Here is an 11,935-nt window from a genome sequence, read left to right as displayed (position 1 = left end):
CCTTTAACCACAATGTTAACTTTGATTATTAAACGATTAAGTGAAGCGTTTTATTTATAAGATTAAATCAACAATCAAATTGTTGAAATTAAATAAACAACCAAAATAAGACTGATAATCCGACCCATTAAACAACAAATGGACAAGGTCCATCTTAATATTTTCTCACAATCAACTGATCACAATTTCATCTCTCAACAATTTGTGACTTTTTCTCCAAGAATAATCAAAGTTAATTGTTAAATAATTCGGATAATTATAATAATCAGAGTTTTCCAATTGCAAGGTTAATTCGTGATATAAGGATCAGTGTAATCAACTCGTTTCTTGATTCTTAATTTTTTTTTCTTCTTCTCCAATTATTATTATCGTTCTGGTGATTGTGATTCGGATTAGGTGTGGATGTGAACATTGTTGTTACCTGTTGGTGAAAAGAGTGTGTAATTGTTATCATTAATAACCTTGATTAAGTTAATTGTTTACCTCAATTTGAAATGATTCTCAATGATAAATGGCTACCGGACGATGGACTTTGAAAAAAAAACGATAATAAATTAATCAGAATTTCATTTATATGATTAACTTAAGACGTAGTTAATTGGGTGGAGTAAAAACAAATTAACTAATAATAATTAGTCGTATTATGATCAAGTCTTTACAACTGAATTTAGATGCAATTAAATTAAATATAATGGAATCAGTGTAATTATATTATAACGATTAAAGTATAAAAAAAAAATTGAAACATTTTCAATTAATCTCTTATTACAATTAACGATTCCACAATTAGATAAATGATGAATGATTAACTTGATTGCAAATCATTTGGTGTTTCTTGCTAATTTAGAAATAGATTAATATAAATTGAGCTGAGATAAAGTTAATTTTTCAAGTTGATTGGATTAATTTAAATGTCTTATTTACCTTGATATCTCCCTGTTGATGATTAGGTAATTTAATCGCTTCTTTAAATTGTTAATTAAGGATAATAATTGAAAAGGTAATCAATTTCATTCTGTAAATTGTCAATTTCATCAGGTAAGTTCAATTACAATGAGAAAAGTTTACTAACAATTTAGTAAATACTATTATTGGGTTGGTTTATCATCTTCATCGGTAAAACAATTAACTTTTACCATTAAAAATGACAATATACCAATAATAATAACAATAAAATTGAATTTGTTGATTATTAATGAGTAATTATCGTTATTAGTAATCAAGGAATAATAATAAATATTGAATTAAATTGTATCTTGTTGAGACATCAAAAGTGGTTGATTGGTGATTAAGATTAACAGCATTGATTAAGAAGAGAGAATCAGTTAATTGTTGATGGAATGGTTAGTCTGCTGATTGTTTTCCCTATTTCTTTGATTAGTTGATAGATGATGAGAACATGTTGAATATTAATATTTACTGTTTACAGTTTTAATTATTCATCTTGTGATCATGATAATCAGAACAATTAAACATCTAATTAGTAATTTGTATGTTCACATTAAAAATGGTTACTGATTGTCCATTTAAAGGGATAACACACACACACAAATTTACGAGCAGAAATTAATGGTTGCAGTTAAATCCGTAATCTAATTGTTTAAATAATTAAGAGAAAATGTTCATCAGCATCATCATTATAATAAGAGAATAGTTAATTTGGAGCAATTTAAAGTACGGCCAATCAATTGGGGTCAAATGAAGAGTGCAAGTGATAAACATAATTAGTAAAACTGTAAAATTAAGAAGCAAAGAATAATAATTAGTGAATATACAAAAAGAATTGAAAACAATTAAGTGAGTGGGTTAAAGATTTGTATTAGAGAAAATTAAGAGAAAAAAAAGAGATCGTAAAGATTAACTGGATTAAAGGGATGGAATAAAAAAGAAACCACTAAATTAACTCACCATTCATTTGGATTAACAAAATTTTCTTGTAAAGAAAATTAAATTATTACCTTTTTGATTGATACAATTTTCTACTGGCTCATTACAAACACACACACACACATACAGTCACCAGAAAATATAATAAATATCCGAATCTTGATGATGATGATAATTACGCCTTGATTCACCTTGAAGAGGGTTTTAATTTAGAAAATGATTTAACACAATTAATCATTTACCAGGTAATAAAGAAACACCAACCAGCCAACAGTAAAGTATCAATAGGGATAACTCATATAAAGAAGGTTAAGAAAATTAAATGGGTGACACAATCAAGTTAACCATTTCCATCAAGTCCAGTTAATCATCATTTTGTTCACTATTCACTGTACAAGTTAACCGTTAATAATATATTAAATTACAATTACCAAATTTACCAGATATCGGTTTACTCCCTAATAAACAGAAGAAGAAAAGAAAAATAAATTAAAAACAACAATTACGCTTAAAGGTAAACAAAAGATTAGGTAACTTACTTATTTTTTTTCCTATACGAATGAAACAAAGAAGGTCCATCAAAATTTGAAATTATAATTAGAGGGGAAAATGAAACAATTAAGAGAATCATTTATACTTACAATCAAGATGGTGAGGTTACCTAATTTAACCCCTGATGGAAACAATAATCAATCAATTAACTGGGAAAATAATCAAAGTCAACAAATATATTAACCGGGAAACAAAAATGTCGCAACAGAAAATGACAAAATCAAAACAAAGGAGAAAAATTTAAGAGGGAAAAAAGAGTTGACACTAATGACGATTAAATTGAAGGTGAAGGTCAGGTTAAGGGTTAACAATTTTTCGTTGTCAGTTAATTAGATGAATGATTGGTTGTAATTTAATTAGAGACAATTAAGTGATGACAATTAGTGAGTTGATTTGTTTTTCCGCTGTTTCCATGTCAACGGTTAGAGAAACGCCCACGAAAATTTGAATTTTTGTCTTTACCGTTTGAGAAAAACAACAAATGATATTGTAATTAATCTTTGCAATTAATTAGTTTCTTTTGTTTATTATTCTAATTAGTGTAATCTTGATCATCTTCCAATTTGAAGATGATTAATTTAGCCCAATTATTCTCACCCAAAATGATAATTTCCAGTTGAGACAATTTAGTTTTGTTTCCCTGTCAAAGTGATTACATAAAACAAAACCTACACGTTACAATCATAACCATCATCCTACAATAATCAACATCTTAATCACCATCAAATTTTGTGATCCAATCAACAATCAACATTCTTATCATCACCATCACAATCAACTGCAGCTGGTAAATGTTTTTCTATTCCTTTTAATTGTTTACAATTTATTTAATTCTATTCTCTTCTTCCTAACCTTTCCTGATTCTTAATTATATTTGAACACCTTTTGCTTATCTATTATTGATTGTTTTCTTTTTCTCTTTTTAGATAATCATTTAAAATTCAACATTCTAACGATCCTCATGCTGGAAATATATGGTAAATACGATGAACTGGCCTGTAAACGAATTCAAGAATGACCATTTTATGCTCTTATATGTTTACCTTGGAAAAGAAAACAACAATGTTAATGTTTATGGACGATTTTCAGACAATTAGTATTTTCTAATCGTACAATCATTACGATTTCTGATGGAAACATTGAATTTCAATTATTTGGAGTTGGAATGAAATTGATCTCAGTTACAGTACAGTGTATTAGATTGTCGTTGATTGATGGATGGATGGTTCTTATTTCTCAATGAACTAACCTCAGATGATCGAGTATCGGATGAATCGACCGGTTCCTTACATAATCGGGATACAAATCTATACTGTTTTTCGTGAACATTTTCATCTCACTAATTAATATCGTGAATGTTAACTACTTGGGAACAATTAGTGTTACATCAAGCAATTTATTAATTACTCTTCGTGATACATTAGGTTACATTTTATTGGTTGCTGTTAGAAAATGGTCATCACCGGTTACAATCAACTAGTCATTTCTACGATTCATTCACTAAACTAATCACAAAACAAATCAAAATAACAAAATCTTTGATTGTTGATTAACTTCAATTGGTCTTCGTTAGCTGATAAACTAAACAATTTTGGTAGTTGGTGTCTATCGATTCAGTCAATTCGCACCTCAAATGGACTTCAGTTCCAGTGAAGTTTTATTCAACTTATTTCCATTTAATTGATTCATCAATTTTGTCTCTCATTTAAAAACATCTATTTAATCAACAAGTTCACTTGCCCTTCCATTCATGATATTATCATATAAGAAGTGATAACTTTCGTTATCAGGCAATTAAACTTTTTCTTGACCGAACAATCAATAATCGTTGATTATACCACTAATTATGAAGCTTCAATTACCTTTTACATTGGTGATCATTTGGCACCCCGATTAGATGATTCGATGGAAATTAGATTGGAATATGTTTAATTAATTAAGCCAAGAATTAGGATCAACTCATTTTGTCCCTCACTGTGATTACCAATAGTTTCATTAGAGAATCAAATCAATCATCATCAACCAACACTTCTTAATTGTTGGTGTTAATAAAGTTCATTAAGTTATCAATTTCATTGGAATAACGGTCTTGTTATGAGAGGAAATCTTAATCGACAATCAAATCTAATTAAAAGTTTTCCAATCATAAAAGTTTTCATCGAGTATTCAATTAACTAGGAATTGAATTTTCCATTCTCAACAATTGATCGAAAAAGTTAAATTTTCTTTTTTTTCTGACATTTAATTTCTAATTGTTCCTTAAACGAGTTGAGGTTTTAATTATTTTCTAATTAATTTCTGAATTTTTTTTCCTTGATTTTCTAGATCATCAACTGATTGTTAAAGTTTTGATGGTTGTCAACTTCAAAGTAGTTTAAATGTTTCTCTTGGGACATTAATTATCTAACTGTTAATTTGGTTTGGACAATCACAATTTAGAAGACAATTTAACTCAATTAGATGTCACTTAGCTCATTAATTTAGTCCTGTTTTCACCAGACTAATCAAGACAAACACAAACACACACTCAAACATTATCAGTGGCAACAATTAACCAAACAATTAGTGAAAGAAAGTCAAATAATTAGACACCATTAACCAAAGATGAAATTAAAATGATCAATCAACTAATCTACAGACTCACACATAAATTAAACACGAATTTAAATGTGACCAGGTTAGTTAATTTCCAGCTAATTGAACAGTTTAATTTACTTTTTTTTCTTATCAAGTTAATTAAAGTTGATTAAATTGTTCATATAGATTATTGTGTCTATACGGTTTTTGATTATCTTTAACAATTTGTTTCGTTTAATGTTTTTAATTGTTGTTTTTGTTAATTTCTCTCCATCAATTTAACAGGTTAACATGTTTGATTTGTTAATTATGTTTACCAAACTTAAATCTTCCAACTGATTGTAAATCTAGATACTCGTTGATTACTTTAGGTGTGCCGTTAATTTTGTCTTTGACTAAATCATATAAACGCATTTATACATAACAACCTAACCCGAAAATTGTTAATTGTTATCATTAAATTGTGTTGATCAAAGGCTAACATCATATTGATCAGAATCACGAGAAACAAAATGATTATCATTTTGTAACATCAGAAACACAATAATTGCTTAGGATATTTAATTGTGTTTGTGTTTTTGTTAATTATGGGATTTGTAATTAATGGGTTTGTATATGGATAACCAATTTACCAACAATTTAGTAACTGCGATTTTAATTTGAACAATTTAAAGTGTCAGATTGTTTTCTATGATAAGTTGAGTAAATTGTTTATATTTTCAGGTTGATGTTGATTAGTAAAAGTGTTGATTTTATCTGGTGTTTTATTAATTGTTAGATAATCAAGAATAGAAAATTGTAATTCAGTTTCAATTGTATTGTAACATAAGAAACATGATTGATTGTTGTCTGATAGTTTTATAAGAAATTAAGTTAATTTTCAACGGAAAGTGATTAACAGTCGATCAAATGTTTAGTGAAGAGTGTTAACCGATCAAAGTTAATCAAATTTCATCATGAAATTAAAGTTAAATCACTTTTTTTCTCTCTCTGTTTCTTAATTATGATTAGGCCTTGAAGCTTCAGTGATCTCCAGGTATTCATAGAGTTAATTTATGAGCTTCGGAAGTTGATTAACAATGAAAAAGAAAATGATTTATCGATTGATGAGCGAATCAATTTGATTACAAGAAAAATGGACGATCAAGTAAAGAAGATTAAAGTGATCAACTTGATACAATATTTGGACATTTTCTGTTGGTACAATTAAAGGAATAGAAAATAAAACAAGGAAACAATTTATACGCTTTGCTTGGAAGCCTTTTTTATAATCAATCCAAATTCAACTTATTAGGAAATTTTCTTGTTAATTGTTGTCTCTTTTGGATGCACAATCGATTCGTTCAGGCCGCTTAACAATTTACATCCGTTTTCCTTGACCATGGTTTAGCTTTGACCACAGCCTGTTGGCTGATTAACTCTCCATGGGTTAATAAGCATAAGCCTTTGGTCACTGGTAACAATTTAGCCACGTTTTTAGCTAATCAAGGTTACGATGTTTGGCTAGGCAACAATAGAGGTAATCAGTATTCAACTAATCATACTGATATGGACGCTGCTCATGGTGAGTGAACATTGGATTGATTATTATAATAATTTAATACCAATTGGATTAAGAAATAATTGGATGAAAGAAAAATTATATGTTAAATTCTTGTTGAGCAAATTAGAATTGAATTAGAACTTAATCCAAGTCCAGTGTCGAATGTTGAAAAAAAAGATTCTTTAGTTTAATTTGGTGTAGATAATAAAGTAAACAGGAACTTTGGATCATCCTTAACCAATGGATGGATGAGATCTCTATTAAAAGTACAATAACGAATCAAGACAATTAGATTAACTAATATTTTGGACATTTAAAAATATGCACTCACTTTTTATACTCTAACGTTCTTAAAAAGTTTCAAAAATCTATTTGTTCCCTCAAGAGAGGATTTTACTTTTTTTTGGTTCGATCGGACATTTGCTGTATGAAAATATTAGTACAAGGAGCTTGCAAAATTAAACGGGACATTTATTGTTCTCTGGCTGCTCAATTGCTGAAGCAAGAGGCCATTACTAAAACTGTTTGATGGTGGCTGGTTAGGATAAGTTGTTCCATAGCGAGATTGATTAAGTTCACTGACCACTTTTTTACAATCATTTTCATTTCCATAGTGTTTGATAAATGATGCAAATTCTTTACCCTGCTTCTTATAGGTGATTAACTTTTTTCCTCGAAACGAGAAAAACAAACTTGACCCATTGTTAGAAACAAGATCAGCTTTCTCCACATAAAAAGGACCATCACAAATTTCTTGCAAAACGAGAAACGCAGCTAAAAAAAAATAGAAAAGATCAATTGAAATTCAAATTGGTTCAAACGCAAATCAAAAATAATTCAACTACTTACATGACAATGATAAAGACCAATCACAATCAGTGCACTGATTTTGATTAGGAAATTGGGAATTGGGAATTGGATACTCTGACATCTCTTTAAATTTAAATGAAAGATGAAGAAATCAAAACAGTCACAATAATCAAAGTTTTAGCTTTTAAAATGAAAAAGAAAAAAAAATTTTCCATCTGTTCAACTTTTCGATACATCGAACAAAAGTATCGATGAGATTCGATAGAATCGAAATTGAATAACATTTTTTTATTCGAAATCTAAAATCTTGACTTAAAGATGTTAACCAGTTTCTCTTAATGGTTTAAATTGTTTATCATTTTTTTCCTTCATTTAATCAATTGTTCCAAGTGTAAACATCTTTAACCATGTACATTCGATAATTAACTGATTGATTTTCATTCAACGAAAAGAGATAATATTGGATTAAGTTGTTTATTTCATTTTCTTTTTCTCTCTTGAGTCTCTCTCTATCTATTGTCATCTTTTCTTCAATCAAGTGACTGTTTTTGTTTTTTATTCTCAACATTGTGAGTGTTTTCTTCTTTTTTTCTTGTGGTTTTCTCTAATTCTTATTGTTATTTTCTTTTTTTTTCATAGAACTCAGTTTATGGTAAATATTCTACATGTAAATGTGTATCTTCATATTGATCAACCTTCAGATGTTACCAAAAAATCAGGTAATCTAATTTGCCTCATTTAGGATTCTCTCAATTGTTTTACTTTTTCCTAACTGTGTCATCTGTATTTGTAAAACTGGTGCCCTGAACCTGTTCAACTTTAATTATCATCTCTTATTCTTTGGGTTACTCTCCATCTTTTTTTTACTGTTGCTTGGTTTTCATGTCACAAATCTTAATTGAATAGTTTTTAATGCTTCTTATCTTTTTTCATTCAATTATGAATTTGTGTTTGTGTGTCTTTTTTTTGGGAGAAAATATTTCTTACTACTGTTATATTTGTAACAGAAAAAAAGAAAATGAATGAAAGATAAGAAAGAGAGAGAGAGAAAAAAAAGAGCCAAAAAGATCTGTATCTCTCAATTGTTATGATATCATGTTGAGGATAAAAAATATCGGTGAAAAGGTGTTGAAAGTTCAGCAACAGTATCAACATTAGAGTCTCCATATATCTTTGCTTTCTTTTTTGGTGGACAATTATAACGTTATTATGGGTTCAAAGGTTGACCGAATCTAAAAGTGGAGATTAAGGTCTTGATCATCATCATCATCTTCATCTTCATCTCGACGACAGTTATGGTTTATGAATAAACTGGTTTGTTTATCGACCTTAAAGCAAGAGGCATGTCCTGACCTTGCTATGCTTTCACTCTATCAGCGGGAATCTCCCTCTTAATCAGCTCGATCATGGTCACCATTTTACTATTTACTATTCTCTCTCTCTCTCTCTTTCAAAATTAATGAACAAGTTTAACATATAAACAAACCAGCCTATTGATGATGAATTTGACCTTAACAACTTCAATTCGAGGTTCTTATTAATGTCTGTTTATAAGAATTTAATTGCTCTCGGCTTTTTCTTCGTATTATTTGTGTAACCAAATGATGAACAACAATTGATTTGAGTGTTGGTTTGTGATTGTTTTTCTCTTTCAATTTGATTAGTTTTAATCAATTGATTTAATTTTATCATTGCAAATCATCATATTCTTTCGTGTCATAGAAAACAACTAACTATTATTATTACACCCGTTTCTCATTTTTTTCCTTTTATGTTCGAGTAACGATACTAATGATAAACCTATTTACAGTTAGAATAACAGTTTCTATTTACGTTCGAAAACGAAATTACCTTCTTTAGCCATGTAACTTAATCTTTAGTTTATTTCTAAAGGAAACGTGAGATTGATAATCGTAATCAATCAAGTGAAGAAACCATAATATGTAATCAGTGTGTTCACCTTTACTATTTTATCAACTATTGAAATAATATTAATCGACTATTATCTTATTTTTTTCTCTCTTTTTAGATTTAACTGTTTATCAATGACAATGCCCAGAGATCGAAATCAACGGCAGAGGATCGAAACGGCTCTTGCCGTTGTCCTTCGAACACCAGGTCTCTTTATAATCGATTATTGGTGGCAAAATGAGAAAAATAATTTATCTCTATCATTTGGTGATGATTCTAATTACATTTCAACAATTCTCAACAATATCAGTAAGTAATCAATTGGAAAATAAAAACGTCAGTGACACATTTTCCTCGATTTTACGATAAAAACTAATTAATTCTCTTCGTTTTTTTCCTTTAATATAATTGATCAGCATTAATCAATGGATTTTTTCTATTACTGTTACCAATTTCTTGTATTCGATCACTTTATATTCATTTCATCTGTGGAGCGATGCTTGTCAGTGGTCACTTTCTTTCCCACTATTGGGTCCAAGATGAAACTTCTACCGTCGATTTCCTGCCGCAAATAGATATAATGGTGGATAAAATGGCCTCTTCAGTTGTCCCAAATTCGGCTATTAAACAAATCTCATTGCTCGCTGTTCATGTATTCATTGCTGTGATTGTCTCATTGTTCCTTCAGGGTCCTCATAAACCATTAATTTCGGCTTTTGCCTGTTACTCATTGCCCGTTATCGCTCGTATAGTCGACTTCTCAGCCGAATCAGTTGAGGTAACGAATCGGTAACTCGGTATTATTTCATCGAAAAGTATTAATTCAATATTCATTATTTATCCAAACAGATAATTCATCACTTTAGCACTGCCTTGGTAGTTATCAGTTTAGTCCAATATGGATACAGTCAATTTCGTGGTTTATTTACCTCTTTTAAAGGAGCTTTTAGTGATCTTCTCAGTGAAACTCGAGTTAATGGATTTCTTTACCTGATTGTTTTACTATGGAAGAAGCTTTTTGTGCCAACACATTTTCTCCTTTTCTGGTGTGTTGCTTTTCTTGCCAAAGTCTACGAGAATCTTTTCATTGAGGAAAATTCATCAGATATTTATAATTTAGTTCTAAGTTCGGCAAGCAGTTTATGTATATCTCCACTTTCATTGATATCCACTGCGGTCACTGTTACGTACATTTCTTATTTTACTCTATGTGGAATCAAATTATACCTTTGGGGTAAACCAGATTATGTTGGACGTCAAAGTGATGTTTATTTTAACCAAATTATACTTCAACAAGCCCACTCAGGTTGGGAAGAAGGATTGACCACTTTCCTCCTCGCCATACTCACCGGGATTACCAAAATGCAACCTCCAGCACGAATGGCGGTACTAACAATTATCTTATTCGTTGTTTTATCCTCTTTACTTCAATCGATGCTTGAAATCGCTGAACCTGTTATTCTTTCACTGAGCACTTACCACGGACGAAACATTTTCCATCATATAAAAGTTTTATTTCTTTGTGCATTTCTATTCTTTTTTCCACTCCATGTAAGTTGGGTACTTGCTAATCTATTTCCGGTTGACTTTTGGATGGCTGTGGTTCTTTCAACTTCCCTTCTCACCTCAGCCCAAGTTCTTGACTTGGTTATTGTTCATTGTCTATTGTGGTATGATGCAGTTCGCCATGAACCTTGGGCTCCACTCGATGAGATGGTTTATTATGTTCGCAGTGCTACAAAAATAATTGAATTCATAGTTGCCAGTTGTGTTGTTTTCGTTGGTCTATTTGAAAGTTTAACCAATAAATGGATTTGGACAAACGCTTTTATCCTGATAATTCACTGTTACTTTAATGTAATGCAAAGATTTCAAGCAGGATACAAGAGTTTTATTCAGCGACGTGAAGCAATCGCCAAATCATCTCGATTACCAACAGCGACAAAAGAACAGCTGAAACAACATAATGATGTTTGTGCCATTTGTTATATTGAAATGATTAACGAGAAAGAATCAGTTGTTATTCCGTGTCAACATTTTTTCCATCGAATTTGTTTACGTCGATGGTTGTGCTTCCAGGAAAGTTGCCCACTGTGTTCGGCGAAAGTTACCCTGGAAGAACCAAAATCTACCGAAACCAAAACTTGAAATGAGAACAAAAATATCATCAATCAAATCGAAAAGAAAAACCTTCTCTTTTTCTCTTGTTGCATTGAATTCTAATCAATTATTAATCACACACAAGAATATATCGAAAATCAAACGAACAGTTGATTTTCAATGTTAACGAAATACATATTGTAACTAATTAATTTTTCTATTTTCTCGCAATTTGTCGACAAAACAAATCATCATAATCATCATGAAACATTTAAAGTGAGAGAAAGAAAAAGGAATTAGCAAAATTATGGTTTCATCGAAAAGAGAATTTAATTGCTAAATAATCTTACAATGTAAATGAACTCCAACTATTTAAAAAATCACTCAACTCATTAGGATCATATTCACATTCATACAATCAAAATACACACAAATTAAACGATATTATTGTAATAATTAACAAATTGCGTTGTAGCAAATTTGACAAACAATCAAATCTCTCTGAGAAAAAAAAAATAAAACCAAATTGAATCAACTATAAAGAAAAAGCTTCCA

At 29.8% G+C, this 11,935-nt stretch overlaps 2 protein-coding genes and 1 long non-coding RNA gene across 6 annotated transcripts; 2 read left to right on the top strand and 1 right to left on the bottom strand.

Moving 5' to 3' along the window:
* The first annotated feature begins 2,820 nt into the window (after positions 1 to 2,820).
* On the top strand, positions 2,821 to 5,456 carry LOC128388658 (uncharacterized). Of its 2 annotated transcripts, XR_008325314.1 has the most exons (4): positions 2,827 to 3,226; positions 3,366 to 4,654; positions 4,765 to 5,116; positions 5,302 to 5,456. It is a non-coding gene; the product is annotated as an uncharacterized LOC128388658 (long non-coding RNA). The 2 variants fall into 2 exon arrangements; XR_008325313.1 differs by having other exon boundaries at positions 2,821 to 3,226; positions 3,366 to 5,116.
* Positions 5,457 to 5,854: 398 nt separating this feature from the next.
* LOC128388656 (uncharacterized) lies at positions 5,855 to 7,582 on the bottom strand. 2 transcript variants are annotated; one of them, XR_008325310.1, is made up of 3 exons: positions 7,409 to 7,564; positions 6,891 to 7,333; positions 5,855 to 6,816 (listed from the first exon to the last, which is right to left on the bottom strand). XR_008325310.1 is itself a non-coding variant. In XM_053348086.1 (2 exons), the coding sequence occupies exons 1-2, from the start codon at positions 7,488 to 7,490 to the stop codon at positions 6,996 to 6,998; spliced, it is 420 nt and encodes a 139-aa protein (XP_053204061.1). In that variant the 5' UTR covers positions 7,491 to 7,582; the 3' UTR covers positions 6,913 to 6,995. The 2 variants fall into 2 exon arrangements, 1 of the variants encoding a protein (XP_053204061.1); XM_053348086.1 differs by lacking the exon at positions 5,855 to 6,816 and having other exon boundaries at positions 6,913 to 7,333; positions 7,409 to 7,582.
* A 145-nt stretch (positions 7,583 to 7,727) lies between these two features.
* Positions 7,728 to 11,928, top strand: LOC128388646 (RING finger protein 145-like). 2 transcript variants are annotated; one of them, XM_053348075.1, is made up of 5 exons: positions 7,728 to 7,938; positions 8,009 to 8,088; positions 9,399 to 9,589; positions 9,697 to 10,058; positions 10,130 to 11,928. In XM_053348075.1, exons 3-5 carry the CDS (start codon positions 9,415 to 9,417, stop codon positions 11,426 to 11,428), a joined length of 1,836 nt encoding a protein of 611 aa, XP_053204050.1. In that variant the 5' UTR covers positions 7,728 to 7,938; positions 8,009 to 8,088; positions 9,399 to 9,414; the 3' UTR covers positions 11,429 to 11,928. The 2 variants fall into 2 exon arrangements, with proteins under 2 accessions (XP_053204050.1, XP_053204051.1); XM_053348076.1 differs by lacking the exons at positions 7,728 to 7,938; positions 8,009 to 8,088 and adding an exon at positions 9,074 to 9,319.
* The last annotated feature ends 7 nt before the right edge of the window (positions 11,929 to 11,935 follow it).

Source organism: Panonychus citri, unplaced genomic scaffold (assembly GCF_014898815.1).
Source record: "Panonychus citri isolate SS breed McGregor unplaced genomic scaffold, ASM1489881v1 Contig00101, whole genome shotgun sequence".
NCBI lineage: Eukaryota > Metazoa > Arthropoda > Arachnida > Trombidiformes > Tetranychidae > Panonychus > Panonychus citri.
This window is presented reverse-complemented; position numbering and strand designations above follow the sequence as displayed.